The sequence below is a fragment of the Gasterosteus aculeatus genome, chromosome 9 (genome assembly GCF_964276395.1).
Source record: "Gasterosteus aculeatus chromosome 9, fGasAcu3.hap1.1, whole genome shotgun sequence".
Taxonomy (NCBI): Eukaryota; Metazoa; Chordata; class Actinopteri; order Perciformes; family Gasterosteidae; genus Gasterosteus; species Gasterosteus aculeatus.
Genome location: NC_135696.1, coordinates 10,800,922 through 10,820,192, shown reverse-complemented (window position 1 = coordinate 10,820,192; position 19,271 = coordinate 10,800,922). Strand labels below are relative to the sequence as shown.

The following is a 19,271-nucleotide window of genomic DNA, read 5'->3' as shown; positions in this document are numbered from 1 at the left end:
TTGAATCTTCTGACCTATATAATTATATTCTCCTTTTAAAGTTGATTTTCAACATCAAAGGGACAATATAGCCTTTGAAGTAGCATGGGATTGGATCACTGTCTAACCCACTCTTTAAGATTCTGTCACAATGACATTAGGGAAGTCATGTGAATTAAAAGACTAGAGAACAGCTCTTGCCTTTGCTCTCTGTCCAATTTCAATCAAAATGTCATGCTGTGCCATTTTCGCTCCATGTGGAACTGGCAAGTGTGTTAGGTTGACATCTTTGTGGCTAAAAGCCTGTGGCTAATATTTACAGTTTTTGACAGTTACACTGTCTGTAGGATTATTAGCAAGTTCTAAAATTAAAAAGAAAAATGTTTAAAATCATTGTGGACATATTATATCCATATTTAAACCCACATTCTCAACTGTCACTCCCCATCCTCTGATAAAGAAATAACACGGATAATGCGATAAAACTCCCTGTGCTTAAACCATGAATTTAAAGAATTGAGAAAAAGGAACATCTTGCTGTACAACACACCGCAGAATTAACCGTGAAAACAGCATAAACCACGACTCCTCAGCAACGTGAACGCACTAAACTCCCTCTTATCGTGGGGGGCCAGAGGCAACAAGCGCATGGCTGTAGTTCGCTGTGTTTGCGTTCGGTAACGTAAGCGAGACGCATCGCTCACTTCTTAAAGCCTCGCTATGTTCGCTGCACCGCGCCGGTCTTTGATAAGGTCCTGGCACACGTGTAAAATCCTTGTCTTGAAAAAGTGCATGTCACGTTAATAAACGCCTCGACGCCTGGTGTTGCGCACGAGGAACAGTTGGATGGAGAAATCCTTATAAGTCGTAGCCTTTTCTCGTTCTTTTTTTTTTTTTTTTTAACTTCACTAGTTCGCTTCACGTTTGTTTCGTGTCATCGGCTGCTGGCTGAAGGCGAGGCGCTGTGTTTGTATGTACCTTCCGGGACCAGGACAGCGGCTCGTTGCTTTGAAGTCCGCAGTTAAACCTTGAGCCCAGTTGTTTTAGAAACAGCCCGGAGGATCTACACCGCCAGCCTGTGCGACTTCTCCAAACACCACCTAGGAGGGAGGAGGAGGAGGAGGAGGAGGGGGAGAACCAGAGAGTCGAGGGCGAAACGTTTCTCTTCCTTTATTTGCAGCTGCATTAAAACTCCCCGCGTCCAGTGTGACAGGACGGCGCTGGGCAGAGGAGCGGTAGCAGTCAAAGGCGGGTTGTTTTGGAGCGTCCTTCACTTTCCCCGCTGCAGCGCAGGGAGGCTGCCCGGGTAACATGGACGGTGAGTTGTTAGGGAAAGCCCTTCCACAGGCCCCCTCTCTTGGCCGCTTTGATGTGCTGCTGCCGAGCTTTGAAGTTGAGAAATGCGGGCTATGTTTCTTGTTTGTGGGCGAGAAATACGGTGAGATAGATAAGAAGCTTATATATGTGTGTGTGTGTGTGTGTGTGTGTGTGTGTGTAGCTCAGATTAAAAAAAAAAACACGAATATTTGTCGGGTGGTGCGTCTTCTTGCTGGGAAAGGAAAGTGGGATGTATTCTTCAATCGGAGCCCAGAGCCCCCCCTCCTCCCTCTCCACCTCCCCTTTTACCTCCTCCAGATTTTGACACCCCCGATGATCTACATAGGACTGAGCCTGCCTACTCCGGGGTCAGTTGTTGAATGGGACAGGGTACATCAAACTACAGCGCGTGCTTTCCCCCCCTGCAAGCGGCATTAGGACGCATGTGGCACGGCGAAGCCTTTGAGTAGTCGCGTGTTCTTTGTGCTGGATTACCGCGCGGAGAGTTTGGGACCGTATTAGACTCTACTGTAAACCGGAGTAATAGTTCAACTTTTCCACGGGTTTGGACTCCGGCTGGATATGCTCTGCGATGGTAGGTGGGTTTTTTACGCACGCTCATTGTGGACGGCACAAGTGGATTCTTTTCTTTTTTTATTAGATTCACATCGCACGATTGAGACTGCATGAAGCTTCTGATCGTGTCGGATATGTGACTATTGAGTTTATCTCGGTTAAGGAAACAAGTCTCTTTTGGATTTGGGCGCTGAGGCTCCTATTGAAACACAGAGGTTATTTACATGGTGTACGTGTAGCGCGTCGGTGCGCGTTCTATTGCTTTAATAATATCCAGTAAGACGATTGATCGCGTACATTTACGCACGAGCGACTGACTTTTTAGCCCCTCGTACATTTACCAAACGGTTTGAGGTCGTTGTGGTGCCGATCGGGTGCGTTTACATCTCGTCTCGGATGGCGGAACAAGTGTGGTCTCCCGAGTGAAGGCGACCGTGCGTGTGCGCGCCATGCAGGCAGGGGGAGAGTACGGTCGTCCGAAGCAGATCGGGAATTAATTGGAGTTGAAGCCTGTGACACGGACTCGTTAGGAAAACACGTGTAAGCCACAGTAGTTGTGAGAACGCGGGTTTGGGCGAAGAACGCGTGTGAGATGATTACTTGTAAAAAAAGAAAAATGTAATTCTTGATGTGACAGATCAATGCGCGTCGAGAATGTAGGTTGATCTCTCATTTAGATTATAAATAGATAAATGAAACGAAAAAAAAGAGCCTTTCATATTTCCTTCCTCTGTGAACCCGGCGAGGTTTTTTTTTTTTTTTTTTTTTTTGAAAGGGACTGTTTACTTGATGTCTTTCTTTTGAAGTTCAGCAGGATCCGGCTTTGATTAGATCAATACTTTGTGTTTCAGAGTGAAGAGGAGCTGAGAAGCTCCCCCGCTGCTTCCAGAGAGTGAGGAGGATTAGGCTGGAGCTCGGTTGGAGGCGCGACGGCACTCTCACACGGCAACCGGAGCTGGAGCCATGAGCAGGGCGCTTACGGAGCACATCAGCAGTAGCTTCCGAGAAGATGCTCCTCGTCCTCCGGTACCGGGGGAGGAGGGAGAGGCGTCATGCTACAACCCCAGCAGATCTTCCAAAATGAGAGCCCACAGCAAGGTGAAAGAGAGCCCCCCCGCCGCCGCCGCCGCCGCCGCTGCTGCCGCTGCCGCCTGCGCGCCTCCCGGCTGCGCGCCGCGGAGGAACGAGGATGGACTCGGGGAGCCGGAGGGCAGCGCGTCCCCGGACTCGCCCTTAGTCCGGTGGACCAAGTCTCTGCATTTCCTCCTGGGCGACCAGGACGGCGCTCACCTTTTCAGGACCTTTTTGGAGCGGGAGAACTGCGTGGACACTTTGGACTTTTGGTTCGCCTGCAACGGCTTCCGGCAGATGGACTTAAAGGACAGCAAGACGGCGCGAGTCGCCAAAGTTATTTTCAAGCGGTACATCGAGAACAACAGCATCGTCGCCAAGCAGATGAAGCCCGCCACCAAGACCTTCATACGGGACAGCGTTAAGAAGCAGCAGATAGACTCCGCCATGTTTGACCAGGCGCAGACGGAGATTCAGTCCAACATGGAGGAGAACGCGTACCAGATGTTTTTGACCTCTGACATATACCTCGAATACGTGCGCGCGGGCTGCGAGAACGCGGCGTACATGAACCACGGCGGCCTCGGCAGCCTGAAGCTGATGTGCGGATACCTTCCTCCCCTCCTGGAGGAAGAGGAGTGGAGTTGTAACGACCTGAAGGCGAAAGCCTTGGGCTCCGTGGTTGGACTGTCCGCGAAAGCGCTGCGCGCCACGGCCACCATCCGGACCGCCGCCGAAGTGCTGGAGAACAGTTGCAGGTAGGCGCATGCGTGTTGTTGCCTTTTAGTGCTTTTAGTAGCCTCGTGCTTACTCGTGTGATTCCGTCATTAGTTATTAAAACTGTGGCAGTTGGCGGTTTCTCACAAATGCGGAAAGGAAGAGATACAGGCGCGCGATCAAAGCGTCTCGGAGGAACGTGTGTGTGTGTGTGTGTGTGTGTGTTTGCGCCCCCCTGCCTTGCAGTTAGTCAAGGGTTTGGAGGGGCAGAGGGGCGGGGTGGGTAGGAAAAAAAAAGAAAAAAGAAAGAAAAACATCAATGGATCTGAGGCTTCCTTTTAAGTAAATGGTGTCTTGCAGGCAGCCCTCTGCTGGCTTGCCCAAGTTTCCTGTGCTTTGAAACGCTTCCTCCGGTTCAGGCACGAATTCAGACACCAAGTCGCTGTCTGTTAAAGCTACATGAAACAGTGTGATGCTATTGTAAAGTTATGCTGCTTGTTTTCTCCTCTCTCTCTCTCTACTCCAAAGCCACATAGTTATTGTTTACTATCACACAATCTCTTCTAAAAAGAAACGGCTGGAAAGAAGAAAACAAATAAATAAGAGGGAGTTTAAGGGAGCAGTCTTTGGCCAAGCGGAGATATTGTTCTCTTGGTCAGAGATGAAAGCAGTTTTTTTTTTTTTTTTTTTTTTTTTTGAGCGCTCGTCCCACACTTTGTCCAACAGCTGAAATCTTGTCAAGACAGGAACATTTTGAAGAAGTGGATTTTTTTTACGCATCAAAGGGCACTAAAAAGTTTTTCACTCAGCTTCGTCCGCACATCTGGACGCAGTCGATTGAACGGCGTCCCCGCGCTTGTGGTTTGGTAGAAAAGTACAAGTTCATGAAACATTTAGTGTGACTGGGAATTTAACAAAAAAAACAACAACCGTATTTCCCATGATTTACTAGTTGCATAGTAAAACACAACAACAAGTCGACTGAGTCTCATAACTCAAACCTAAACACTCCCTTGAGGATTTTATCCTTCATGTGAGCAGATGTCAGATAACGTCACAGCACAGTTACTCATTTTCTTGAAAGGGTTAGGAACCAATAAGCACACAGTTTGTTGACATGTGGGGATCTCCTGGTTTCCTGGTGTGATCCCTCCACGTTCTTGTTTTTTTACTGAAAGAAAATTGGGAGGTAGAGCCCCCCCCCCCCCATGCCCCTCACCATCTCTTTAGGTCAACCAATTTCCATCTCAAACATGTGGAACTAATTTTGCCATTGCACAGATTCCTTTTTTTCCCCTCTTTTTTTTTTTTTAGTTGAGAAAACCTCCAAAGCCCGACTCCAAAGTGATAGAAGAACACAACAACAAAACATCCTGAGCTCAGTTCCGCGGCTCCAACCGCCGATCCCCACGTTGGCGTGCACACACTGTGCGCCGGTGTCTCAGTGTTCTCCTTTCTTTTCTATCCAGCACTTTCATGTCTGGAGAGACACCGTCTGACAGAGACTAAGCATGCTTTGGAGAGAGACAGGGAGAGACAAGAGGGAGGGGGGGGGGGTCATGAAAGAAAAGAGATGGAGAAAGAGAGCAGGGGGGGGGGGGGGTACAGAGAGCCCAGCTGTGCTAAATACCTGACTCTTTGCGCGGACCTTCCAAAGGTCAGGTTTGTGCTCGGGGGCCTACGGCTTTAGTCAGGCTGGGGTTCTCCTCTCAGCACTCGCGGCAGAAGGCATTCTCATAAAGAAAGGGGCCCTCCTTCCCCCTTTCCCTCCCTCCCTCTCCTCTAAAGCTCAAGTTCCCCCTTCCTCTTCTTCCCTCCCTCTTCCTCGTCCACCCCCCTTCACTACTGAAACAGGAATGCAACACAGCAGGAGAGAGGAGAGAGACAGAGAGGAGGGAGAGAGAGAGAGACTTTGGGAAGGAAAGGAGCCGCCCCCCCCCCAGACTGGATGATAGAGAGAGGGAAAGAGAGAGTGCAGGAGTGTCCCAACACGAAAGGGTGTGCCGATCGCACATGAGAGAAGAGGTGAAATGCTGCTGTTCACCCAAACACAGGCAGGCTGCTCACTTCAGCCACTCCAACCCCCCCAACACACACACAACCCCTGTATGGGCAGGGGGGGGCGTCAAAGAAGGGAAAGAGTCGTAATAAATAAGAGAACCCATAGCTCCATGTTTAATATTGCTGTCACATTCCTTTGGCACCCAAAAGTCGCATGGAAAATTATTTTAATTACAGGAATTGACAAAAAAAATGAAGAAAAGAAAAGGGGGGGAAGATGAAGCAAGCAAACTCAATACAGCTGTCAGATACTCTGTCTTCTTCCAACACAATAGCCAAAAGGGACATGACATTAAATCATGGCCAACCTTTTCTTTTGGGTCTCTTTACAGGTCCCACCGTAGAGGAGACCCTGCCAGCCCTTACTTCGTCAACTCCGGCTACATTTTTGCCCCCGCCACCAGTGCCAACGACAGCGAGATCTCCAGTGATGCTATGACAGACGATTCCATGTCCATGACGGACAGTAGTGTGTAAGTGCTTTTTGTTGTTATTGAAATCCAAAAAGGCAAATGTCTCTGTTTCATTTCACTTATGGAGCAACGTCAAAAGGACTCATTTCCATTCAGTAGACTCTGGCTACAGCGCTAAGTTTGATTTGTTTCAATAGTATCTGAACGGGCCTGGAACACCGTTCTGTCAAAAAGCTGTCCAGGGAACAGTCTAGGGGTGTGAAGAAAAATATTTGGCCTTTGTAGTCCAACAGAGTCAGCATTTCCTGAGGCCAGGGAATGCACTGTTGCGAAATAATGGTCCGTAATGTATTTTAATTATCCCCTATGATTGACTCCAGGTAATTCTATTAATGTGTAGTTGTTACTGCGGCCTCCAGGGAGACAACTCTGGGAAAGTCATTACGTCTGAGGATCTTTTGAAGTCTATTCTGATGAGTTGCAGGCTGGAGAGACGGGTGAAAAAAAAAAAAAAAAAAAGGGTCTTGATGTGGGTGGGGCGTTGCCTCATTTTCCTCAAAGTTTGAAATGTATCTATCCCACCCACCCTTCTGCCACAACAGACTTGTTTTTTCATATTATCTAATCGCTTTTTCCCTTTGAAGAGCTGGAGGAGAGGGGGAGGGAAATGGCCATTCGGGCCTCAAGACAAACTCATTGAAAAATGTTGGCACCAAATGAAAGGAGGCTTACTCACATGGTGGGTCGGTTTCCTGCCACTGGCCTCTGCGGCGTGCTGAGATCATGTGTCTGTGAGGCTTTCACAGGGGTTACTCATTTCTAGACCTTGGGACAAGGCATGAGGAACTCCCCCCTGGCCAGACTAGGGCACCCACCCCACCCCACCCCAAAAGAAATCACCTCACCCACCCCAACCCTCCACAGGCCCTCTCCTCCACCCGCTGGAGCCAATAGCAGGAGTGCTTGGGCTCGAAGTGCAAGGGAGTGAGAAAATAAAGTGCACGCAGTATAAAGGGCTTAACTGAATCGCTTTCAGCCTATTGTTAGGTGAGGGGAGCTTAGGGGGATAAGAGGGTGGCTGGCTGCTTTGAAAATGACTTGCACAACTGAATAGGAGATCCCCATAAAGTAAGGGCCCACGAAACCATGAAGGAGCCCACGGCTGTTTTTCGCTTTTTTCCCCAACCTGGACAAAGCAGCCGGCCGTCACATGGTCGGTCCGGGGAGGAGACGCTTTGGATTGATAAAAAAAAAACAAAAAAAAAACATGGTGGTTGGTTTGAGACGCATCACCGCGTCGAGTTTGAGGGGGGGGGGGGGTGGTGGGTTTGACTTTTGAAGAGTTCCCTGTGTTTCTTCCTTACTCTCCGGGGGGGGGGGGACAGTTTGTAGGCTCCGCCCACAAGAAGCGTGCTGCAACGCGGCTGATGTCAGCAGCTTGGCCTCCAGTGTCTGATTCCCCCAGATAACGTCACTCTGACTTGCGAAAGTCACATTTCCGTTTAGGCTTGTTTAGGGGAGTGCAGAAAAAAAACTTGGATTCAGTGTTAAACAGCGTGACGTCTTAATATCAAGGATCTGTCCTGCGCTCGCCCTCTCTTTTTGTTTCTCCGGCACGCGGAAGTGATGTCAATAAAACACGCACCTACTATTAGTGTGTTCTTTCACAGCGGCTAAAAGGCACACTGCGAATTTGAATCTCATTTCCCAGATAAAGAACAAGAAGAGAAGGATTTGGGGAAGAGGGGGGCGGAAGGAGGGGGGGAGGGAGGGGAGCGGCGGGACTTCTTTTTCTCTTTTTGCTTATATCTTATTTATGGATTTACTTGGACGCTGGGGAATGCTGCTGCACCAACTTCAAACATTACCTTATCTTACAAACCAGCCTTTTGATGTTGCTGAGATCAGAGGCTCGCAGCACAGTGCTTGCCAAACGAAGATGGCAGTGGGTGCATATGTGCATGAGTGTGAGATTTCAAAGAGGCAGCAGAAGAAGTAGCGTTTGGGCTAGGTCAGACACTTCTGAGCAGCCAAAACGGCCACGATAATTGGCCCAGCTTAAGTGGCAGCTGACTGCAAAAAGCTAGCAGAGCCCGAAATGAAAATTGGAGAATAAATGCTAAATTGTCCGGAGACTATTTTGAATTCCGGGATAAATCTCTGTATTAATTTGTCAGAGCTACCAAGCCTGCAGGACCGAAGCAGCCTTTTGCGAGCTTGCTGTAGTTCCCAGCCGGCGAGTCGCCCGTTAATTTGTCTGCTTTTTAAACAACCGCTGTCAGAGTTTACAAGGACCCGAGCACTGTTATCAGTGAGGCTCTCCTTTTGAAGCCCACAGTGGGATGTTTAGCATATCTCCGCCATTGTTCTGGTGTGTTTTGTTATGTGTGTTTTTGTTGCCTTGGCTTCAAGGGCTGTGTGGCCTTTTGATTTAGAGGTAATGTGCCTAGTGGGTGGTTACTGAGCGGCGTTGTGTCGGTCACTTCAATGATCTCCTGAGGGCTCTTTCTGCACAACGACTGGCTAATGGTGCTAATGCACCAACAGGCGCTGTGGAGGGATTGTGGACCCGCATAAAAGAGTTGCAATTAGATGATGAAAAATAACACTAAATTCATTTTATGTAAGATTCATTTCTAGGGGTCGTTGTGTTTAACATGCAAATGCTTTTTTTGTTTTTTCAACAGAGATGGAATCCCTCCGTATAAGCTGGGCACTAAGAAGCAACTCCAGCGAGAAATCCATCGCAGTGTCAAAATCAATGGCCAAATAACGCTACCCCACTTTCCTGTAAGTCCCACTTCCTGCCTCAGTGTTTCCTCTTTTTGTAATGCGCTAAGCTCAAACTTTTACAAGCTGACAGACAACTGGGTCCCGATTCCCTCGAGGAGCTGTGCTTTATTTTTTTTTTTTTTTCAGAGCTCATGTTGTGACAGAATACTATATTTCATTCCCTGGCTCATTTTCATTTAAAAGCCAGGGTAAATGAAAGGCAGGATTAGCATACCACTTCTTCTGCTGCTGCTGTCCCCCCTCCCGTCCCCCCTCCCTCTCCTTCCCAGAAGCTTCTTGAGGCCGTAAATATAAACTTATATTGTCATCTTGGTGTTCTGTCTCAGTTACTGTAGTATCATGTTTTCACGCGTCAATGATAGCTTCAAAAAATAACTGGTATGGTGTTAGTGGTAATTATTAAATTCAACATTAAGATTCCTCTTTGAACTGACTATCAGGACAGTTAGAAGCCAAATCACCGCTCAGTCCCACTTTTCGTCTACTCCCAACCTGATGTCTGTTCCTGTTAATATTCAGGTCATACGGCGCGTGTACTTTGAATTCATGATTTTTAAAGACCCGCTGAAGCAATGTTGGGGATGTTTAAGGAACTGGGTTATGGCAGACTGACACCGGTTAGATGGTGGGTCCATTTCGAGGCAAAAGAAAATGTAAAATAATTTTGTCTTCAAAATCCAAACACAGGTATCCGTCTATCGAGTTTGTGTGTGCATGCAATTGACGGTCTCTTCCGCCCCTTTCTCTCTCTCTCTCTCTCTCTCTCTCTCTCTCTCTTTTCCTTTCCCACTTGCTCTCCTTTAATGTCTCCCTCCTGATTTGGAGATGGCTCTGTCTCCCATGATGCACCAGCCCCAGGCAGCAGGGGCCCGTGCAGGGCTGGCGCTCCTTTGCCAGCAGCTCTGCTTGCCTTTCTTCTTCTTCCCTTCATCGCGTCTACAAAGAGATGAGAGCAACAACAACAAAAAAAAAAAAAAAAAAAAAGTCAAAATCAAGAAAGCCAGTGTGCCAAATAACAGAAAAAAGTAAAAAAAGGGAGAGCGAGCGAAGCCGGTGCATATAGTTGAAGAAAAAGGAGGATAATGTGACTAGAGTACCTCCGAGCTGCCCTGCATGCAGCCGGCAAATAAATTACTACTTCCCCTCAGATCTTCCCAGTATTTGACTCCCTCCCTATTTCTCCTCCTGCTTCTCTCGGCCTCCTTCGCCACTTCACCAACGCGCATCTCTATCCTCTTCCTCTTTCTTCATGCCGTTCATTTTGTCCCCCCTCTTCTCCCTCCCCTTTTTCCATTTTTTTTTTTTATTCCCCTCTCCTCACTTTCTTCTCCGTCGATATCTTGCTTTTATTCAGAGATTTAAAGCCGCGTGTCCCTCCCACCCCTAGTGTGCGTTTGATGTTTGACAAGGGCCCTTTGAAGTTTGCTGACTTCAGAGGCTGCCTGGCTGATGGCTTGGTCGGGCTACAGAGGGTGCAGGCAGGGGGCCTCCCCTCCGAGCGGGACCAACTGCTACCCCGCCATCGCCCCCCCCCTTCTCTCCTGCTCACCCACCAGCCTGGCACTGCCAAGGGCACTGGGTATGGGAAGATCTGGGGGAGGGGCGGGCCGGGGAGAAGGTTCAGGTTCGCTCGAGGGCAAGGGCATCTGGATTAGGGGCTTTTGGAATAGGAGCGGGCTTTTTTTGGAGCGAGATGGGACGGTGGATTAATGCAGCCGATTGCAACCTCAGACACACACACACTCAGTTTGTCCTTTCCCCTGTGTTTTTTTTCATCTTGCAGAGGACACACCGGCTGCCTAAGGAGATGACCCCTATCGAGCCCTCGGACTTTGCTGCCCAGCTCATATCGCGGCTGGAGAAGCTCAAGCGAGAGCAGGACACCATGAGCTCCCTGGAGGAGAGGCTGCAGCAGATCCAGGAGGTACGGATGCACGCAAACCTGTTCTCAACAGCTTCCCGCTTGGAAACCCATAACTTATATCCAAGTTCCATATTGCACCGCAAATAGCTAGCTTTAGTATGTCGAAGAACAGGGGAAAGACCGAGGGATTTGAATGTCTGTCTTGGTGTAGCTCCTTCTTCCCTTTTCCTCCCTGTCCTCCACTCCTTCATCCGGAGGAACTTCCAAACTTATGTTTCTAGACACACTTGAAGCTCCTTCAAATAGTTAGCACTTAGATACTCTCCAGTGGCACGTTTGCTGAGTATGTGTAGTGCCAGTCTCTTTGTGCGGCACAGGCACACTCTGCATTATAGATGAAGCGCACCCAAAGCCTGTTAGCGAAGATAACAGTGCGGCAAAAAAGGGAAACTCAAATCAAGTTACCCGGGCGTTTGCTCTCACTGACTTCAGAGGACGATAGAATAGTTGGTCTAAGTTGAGACATAAATCCCCGTGCTGGCTGCCTTTCCCACACGTGACTGTGTATAAATGTTTCCTCAGTTGCCTTACTTTTTTTCCCCCCTTTGCTCTTTTCTTTGCCTGCCCAGGAGGAGGAAAGGGAGGAGAGCGTTGACCTCGCCGGCAGCACCTCCCTCCATCACCCTCTCTTCCCGTCTGGCAGCCAGTGCGAGGAAGACCCCCAGGCCATCCTGGACGAGCACCTGTCCCGGGTGCTGAAGACGCCCGGCTGCCAGTCACCCGGTGTGGTCCGGCACTCGCCGCGCTCGCGCTCCCCGGACCGGACGGACGCCATGCTGTCCTCTGGCCGCGGGCCCTTCTTTGGCGCTTATCCCGGGCCCACCAAGGTTCTGGTGACGGGCAAGCCGTCCACTAAGCACATCCACCACCACTACATCCACCACCACCACGCTGGCCTCAAGACCAAGGAGCAGATCGAGGCCGAGGCGACTCAGCGCGTGCAGTGCCTCTGCCCTCCAGGGGGCGCCAACTATTCCGACTTCATCCCCGCGTGAGTGTGGCTTCTAAACACCGCTGCGACTGCTTGTCAGTCGGCCCGTAGCACCGTAAAGCTTCTCCACGGTGCTAACCTGGTGCTCTCCTCTCCCCCCCCCCCCCCCTCTTAGTCGCTGCAGCACTTTGTCCAGACGACCCGTCAAAGCCACCGACGAGGGCGTGTCTTCGCCGCGCCTTCCCTTCGACGCCACTGACCGCTCCCAGAATGTTTGGCAGTGGATCCTAGAGAGCGAGAGGCAGGGCAAGCACAAGCCACACAGGTACGTTTCTGTCGGGAGTTTTCACATTATTGATCGTGTCTCGAGTTCCCGGCTAATGATGACCTTTTTTTTTAAAAATCTTACCAGCACTCAAGGCCTAAAGAAGTCCAGCCCGCTCGACTCCAAGGCTCTGCCCGCTCGGACCCCATCCTCTTGGGGTGGAGGCGGCATCGGCAGTGGGGCTCACCTCCGCGGCCACCACCCGGGCCACCCGTTCATCCAGGACCCGGCCATGCCCCCCCTGCCCCCACCAAACACCCTGGCACAGCTTGAGGAGGCCTGCCGCAGACTGGAAGAGGTCTCGAAGCCACCGAAGCAAAGGTAGATGCACAAAACCAAAACTGACAGCATGTTCCCCCATCGTCGACATTTGGAATAAAATAGATGCTTCGCTTACTCCCTTACTACGAATGTGGTGATAGATTACTCATTGGTGTCTGTTATTCCAACAGGCATTCAACAGGAGCCAGCAGCCTTCAGAAAGACAAGAGCCATCTAGCAGCTGTTGTCCCCGCTGGATGCAGCGCGCTGGCCAGCCCCGGACTCCAAGCAGACGAGTACGCCGCCCTTTCTATACTTCAGCTGCTTTTTCTTTCGGTCTTTCCCAGTTGCTTTCTAGCTATTCTAGCACATCTGCTTTCTCACACCGACGGAGACTTTTTTCTTTTTTAAAAGGTTTCTTTGTTTTTTTTACCCTCTTCCGCACTGATTTTCTCGCTCACCCCTTCAAAGGGAGAGGTTGTGAGTCAGCGCAGCTATGTCTTTGAACTCCTCTTCTCTTGCTTTTTAATCATTTAAGATTAAACATGCTTTAATACAGAATCCTAACTACCCGCCCGTCTCCCAACACACACACACACACACACACACACACACACACTCACAACTGTGTTAAGTTGCCCCTGGTAACTCAAATTAATTTACCCCATTTTACATTTGTGTTTGATGATGGGCCAAAGCCACCTGACTATGAGGCCTCTTTTATTTTCATTTTTTTTCCACCCTTGGGCGAAAGATTAATTACACTCCAAAGATGCTTTGTGACTACATTCAACAATCTGACCAATAGTTCAGCTTTTTAAAACAAGTTTTTTATTTTTATTTTTTTTAATTTTCAGGTCTAAGGAGATAATGGTCACATACTTCTTCTGCGGTGAGGAGATTCCTTATCGCAGCATGATGAAGACCCACTGCCTCACCCTGGGACACTTCAAGGAACAGCTCAGCAAGAAAGGCCACTACCGGTAATTATGAGCCACTCGCCACACGCGACAGCACACAAATCGCAGCACTGGCTCACGCCCGGGACAGATGTTTATTCACACCCGTTTGGACGAGGGCGGTGCCGGAGCGGGATTAGTTATCTGTGCATGTATGTGCATTTCTTATTGTGCTTGTTTATGCTTGTCTGCTGAGTGGCAGTGTGAAATACTGGAGCCTGATGGTTGAAAGGAAATCGGCCTGATCCGCTATATTCAGAGCTTACAGAAAGAGGGTGGGAGGTGGGGGGAGAGGGGCTCTGGCGCAATCCTTTTTTTCCCCCCACATCTGGTACTGATTTCCATAGTAAGGCAGCCTTAATAAATATGGCTTTGAAGACCGGGCCATTTTATTTAGTGCACAAAGACCATCGCGAGGACTTCAAATTCCTCCTCCACACTATTGCATCAGACATTAAAATCAAACGTGAACCGTGCCCCGTGAACCGTCTTCTGTTAATCTATGATTGCCGTTCACACAGCCAAAATGCCCCCCGTCAATGTCAGAAGATGGGGGGGTTGCTAAACAAAGTCAGGAATTATTCAACAATTCAAAACATTAGATAACATTTAAATGAGAGCGTCCAGGACTTATTCATTAACTGGTTTAGTGCTGCACAGGTTGTGTGTCCCTGAAAAGACACAAAGTCTGCATGCCCATGACATCAGCGCTACGTTACAGCCACATCTGCTTGTTAGGCAAGAGAGAAGGCCTGCAAACAAGTCATTGCACCGCTGCTATCCCATAACTCTTCAGCAGGAATAAGAAGGGGGAGGTGGAGATGAAGCGTCTGGCTTCAATGGCAGCAGAATGTGTGGAGTTGGTTAATTTGGACATGGCAGCGGTACAGTGGAGAACAGTACGCTGCAGCGCTGCCAGACCATATTAGTGCCAGATGTTGCAGAGGGAGAGAAAAATCCTGCCACATAAAACATGTTCCAATAGTAAGACTCGTTCTGTCACTCCGTCTCACTCTGTAAAAACAAAGTGATGACTTTGAACCATTTGTGAGTGAAAATAAAAGCACCCTGAATCAATTACATTGTGAAGGACAACGCATTTATTTGGTTTCTACTAATGAAGATGAAAAGGCTAAATCCCAAACTTTTCTCTGTTGTAGAAGCTTTGCTGAAATGCCGTATCCTTAAACAAATCCATCCCCCCCCTGCGACACATTGCGGCACACTTGAGTAGAAAGTCTTGCAGCTGTGGTAACGCAACCTCCTCCTATGTTGGTATGTAATTACAATCAACATGGCAAATAAAACTATGTGCACTTTTTGTACGCGCCTCCTTCAATGTGTTGTTTGAATGACTTAGCTGAGCAATCGCTCATAAAACAGCTTTTTTATTTTATTCTCCTCTTTTCTTTTTTGTTTGTATTTCCAACACAGACACACATGGGCAACATTTTTCCATTACAAAGCTTATCATTAAATCCCCTCCTGCTGATCCTTTGCTGGGTTGAAAGTAGAGAGGAGGAATCATTAGGAGCTCCAGGAGACTTCACAGTCACTGGGACCAAGCTAACCCTGGGAGTTATCTCTGCTTGAGAGAGGAAGGAGAGTGGGCTAGCTAGGCGACCTGTGACCTCTATGAGACTGTCTGAGCGGTCCCCCCCCCCTCCCTCATCCCTCCCCCGCCCCTCCCAGGGTAAACCCTCTCAGTCTCGGCCCACATTCAACCTATCCCACACCACTCGCCGGGCCATAGACAGGCCCGCACACCACTTTCCCCTGCTTCCTTCGCTTGCCGCTCCCCCTTTTTTTTTTCCTCCATTCTCCGCTGGTGATCGGAAAACAGCCCAAAGTGTGTGTGTGTGTGTGTGTGTGTGTGTGTGTGTGTGTGAGAGATGGCGAGTGTGGATAAGAGCGCGAGTGTTCTTGCAGTCACAAGCAGACTCTCAGGCACCTGAAACGCCATCCTGTGTGTGACAGAAAGGGCCTTCATTTGACAGCCAGCCCAATTAGAAGCCATGGAGACACAGAACGGGGGGGGGGGGGGTCATTGCTGAACAGATAGAGAAGGGCGGGCAGCCTTAAGACCACTTCTAATTAACCGTTCAGCTTTAATAAGACCTTGCAGGACAGAGAGGCATCTATAGAATGGCCATCGGTGGCGGAGGAGAAAAGCACACATGGATGAACACACACAAGCCGGCTTTTTCCAGCAGCTGGAATCATCATGGGGAGTGTTTAAACGGAGGGTTCAGCTCTGTTTGTGCGGCGGTGTGATGTGGAGTCAGGCTCTGCCTTTGAAGTGTGCAGGGATGGCATTGAAGGCTATGACTAAGTTGTTTTGCGCAGGATCCATTTCTGGCTATGAGAGTGTTTGTTTGTGTTTGATTTGGACTGAAGGGAGTTGGGCGCGAGCATGTAAATGGAAATAGTTGTGTAGGTGCCTCAAAGCGGTTTAAGTCAGGAGGAAATGCATCAGATGCACTCCTGCTGCCACCCTGTCAGTTCTCATTTGAGCTCAAATGTTTTTTGTTTTTTTTTCCACGTGCACCTACACTCAACGTTTACTAATCACGGGCCTCTCTCTCTCCCTCTCTTTGTTTTTCCTCTTCAGGTACTACTTCAAGAAAGCCAGTGATGAGTTTGAGTGTGGTGCCGTGTTCGAGGAGGTGTGGGAGGACGCCACTGTGTTGCCCATGTACGAGGGCAAGGTTCTGGGCAAGGTGGAGAGAATGGACTAAGAGCCACCTTGTTGCCAACCAACAAACACCGCCCCAACCAAAAGCTAAACTGTCCCTAAAAAAGATGAGCTAGAGACTCTTTGTAATTAACAAAACATACTCTGGACTCCTGTTATTATTTTTTCTTCTATTTCTTAATATTAAGCTAAACAGAGTTAATATATCCAGCACAAGAGGAGTGTTTGAAGGAAGACGAGCCAATGAAGTATGTCGAACCCAGAGGAGGCGCCGCCCCTCCCTGACTTTATCAACCAATCAGCCTTAGAAACACAAGGGAATGACACAAAAAGACTTATACATGACCAATACAAGAATGATGATGAAGAAGATGGAGATGATTGGAGGCCAGTTGGGGGGGACCCCCCCCCCCCTCTTCTTGAATATAACCACTGAAGATGTAGATGTTACGTTATGATGAAAGACTGGTGATGTGTTCACGCCAAGTGCAACGGACCGGCAGGCGCTGAAGACACGTTGCCACCAACCTGCTCTTAAAGTTCCAACATCGTTACAAAAAAACGTCTGTACATGTGCATATACATACATGCATATATGTATATATACATGTATTATATATAGATGATTTTTGTCTTGAGATTACTTTTTTTTTAAGTATTTATTGAAAAAGAAAAAAAAACCCACTCCCTGTTTTTAAAAACCTGTGTGACCCCCCCCCCCTCCCTCTCCTCCCTCCTCCCTATTCCAGCCAATGGGCAAGCTGCTTTGAATGTTGGGAGAATACTGTGGTGGTGTTTGTTTTTTTGTCCGTTTTTACTTTACACAGAGGATGTGACACTAGCCTAGCACCTCCCATAGCCTTGTAAGCCCTCCTGTCTGATCCAAACTAACAACCTTAGCAGTGGTGTCGTCCGAGGCGCCCCCCCCCCCCCTCTATTCTGATGGTCAATCCCAGTCTTATATGCTGCTGATGATTTCTCAACGTTTGTCCCTGCTAGTGTTTCATTTCCCTCCCCCTCCCTGTCTTTTTCTCTCAAGTCAGGCGACTGAGCTCAATCTTTTGTGTTGTGCCTTTGTTTGTAAACCAGGCATTGCACGAGGGAGGGGGGCTTGGGGGGGTTAAAAGCAGTTGCAGACACACACACACACACACACACACACACACACACACAGAGGAGACCTGGAGCACAAGCTTTACCAGTTAATAACGGCAGTGTTTACAGCCCGCACACTAAAGTAACAAGAGCAAGTTCGGGTCGATAGTGTGTCAAAAAAAACTGAAGAAAAAACCCCTGATCATTGAAGAATTATGGCTCCAATATCCTATGAATGTTGTTGCATTGGCATCGTATATAGCAGAGCTCCTGTATACCTTGTAATTATGCATTCTGAAGTATGGATACTGACGTTGTGATGCACACATACTGTACACAAACAGTACACACACATTATCTCTGGTGTTTAATGAGTACAGCACCTGTGCCTACATGGATGCCATACCATGTGCTACCCTGTTTCAGGGTTTTATTATATATCCCTTGGTTTTCAGAAGGGTTTTATGTTGAAAAGATATTTTTACGCTTTTAATAATATCCTGTAATCATGTTTTTTTGTTGTTGTTGTTTTTACACCACAGCCTTTTTTTTCCATTATAACTAAACTGTAAATTATACATTATATAAAGAGTTTCATTTAAAGATTTACATGGACCTATAATTATTGTAATTATTGAGAGATGTAGCCTTTATTAAAGTTTTATATTTTTCAAATGAAAAGCTGTTGTGCTTGGATTTTTTTGCATTGTGATTGACAATCACCTTTAAATCGTTCTCACAGCACTGCTGATGCGTTGTGATATCCACTTTCTTACACCGTGGTCTGAGAGAATCCTGGATTCTGAGTGAAACGGTGCAGGAATAACACAGTACCGGTCGGAGGTCTGCAAACACTTTCTCATTGAATGAGAAAATGTATCTTGACTGGTACTGAACATAAAAATCATTTGCAGATCCTCGTGCTACTCCAGGCTGTACGCACGGCCTCTTGGACAAAAGAGTCCTTCATCAGACTCTTGGACAGCCGGCTAATACAAGGCTTCTAAACTATTTGTATTTTTTATTCAACCGTGTGCAACGCATACAACATCACATCTCTTTACGTTGTGTTCCTGGCTAAAGTTGAGCGGCCTTCAGCTCACCCAAGTCATTACTAAGGTTCGACCTATTTACCGGAGTACTGAACGTTTCCATAACATCCAATCTAATGGGACGGTATTAGCAAACCCCCAGGTGATGACCGGTATCCGTATTGTGAAGATTTTTGACAGCAACTTCAATGGAAATCTACATACAGTTTATGGCCTCAAATCTTCTTTATTTTGGCAAGTGACATTCGCTTACCCTCCCCAAGCGTCAAAACGAAATCATTGAGTCATAAAAGACGATATGTCACGTGTCAAATCCTTATGGTAGAACACAGTCTTGGGGCGAAAGGCGGTGGGCGCACAATCACAGACATGAGGAAAATTGATTTGTGTCACGGATCTTTCTGCACGGAGGGTGTTACAGTGTTTTGCTTCATGACTGACAATCACCTCTCTCGGAACAGTCACCTTATCGTGGTGGAGAGGTTTGTGTGTCCCTATGACCCTGAGGGCTGTGTTGTCGGGAGCCATTTGGAGCCAGGCCCAGATGGAGGGCCCGACAGCGAGCGTCTGGTGGCCGGGGCTTGGGAGTATGCTCATCCAGTCTACATGTGTTTTGTGGACTTGGAGAAGGCGTATGACCGGGTCCCCGGAGAGAAACTGGGAGGTGCTGCGGGAGTACGGGGTGAGGATGTCCTTGCTTGGGGCCATCCAAGCCTTGTACGCCCAAAGCGAGAGCTGTGTTCGGGTGCTCGGCAGTAAGTCGAAGGCGTTTCCGGTGGGGGTTGGCCTTCACCAGGGCTGCGCCTTGTCACCAATCTTGTTTGCGGTTTTCATGGACAGGATATCGAGGCGTATTCGGGGGGAGGAGGGTCTACAGTTCGGGGGGGCTGCGGATCTCATCGCTGCTTTTTGCAGATGATGTGGTCCTGATGGCATCTTCCGTCTGTGACCTCCAACTCTCACTGGAGCGTTTCGCAGTCGAGTGTGAAGCGCTCGGGATGAGGATTAGCACCTCTAAATCTGAGGCCATGGTTCTCCGCAGGAAACCGATGGATTGCCTACTCCAGGTAGGGAATGTGTCCTTACCCCAAGTGAAGGAGTT

The 19,271-nt window shown here is 48.5% G+C and overlaps 1 protein-coding gene across 8 annotated transcripts; it reads left to right on the top strand.

Moving 5' to 3' along the window:
- The first annotated feature begins 811 nt into the window (after positions 1-811).
- On the top strand, positions 812-17,798 carry LOC120825279 (axin-2-like). Of its 8 annotated transcripts, none has more exons than XR_013450730.1 (12): positions 812-1,297; positions 2,724-3,701; positions 6,054-6,194; positions 8,822-8,924; positions 10,711-10,851; positions 11,421-11,842; positions 11,958-12,107; positions 12,195-12,428; positions 12,560-12,664; positions 13,226-13,351; positions 14,488-14,602; positions 15,939-17,798. XR_013450730.1 is itself a non-coding variant. In XM_078080535.1 (11 exons), the coding sequence occupies exons 2-11, from the start codon at positions 2,836-2,838 to the stop codon at positions 16,063-16,065; spliced, it is 2,415 nt and encodes an 804-aa protein (XP_077936661.1). In that variant the 5' UTR covers positions 812-1,297; positions 2,724-2,835; the 3' UTR covers positions 16,066-17,798. The 8 variants fall into 8 exon arrangements, 3 of the variants coding, with proteins under 3 accessions (XP_077936661.1, XP_077936660.1, XP_077936662.1); XR_013450729.1 differs by having other exon boundaries at positions 841-1,891; XR_013450733.1 differs by having other exon boundaries at positions 841-1,891; positions 12,571-12,664; positions 15,939-16,017.
- The last annotated feature ends 1,473 nt before the right edge of the window (positions 17,799-19,271 follow it).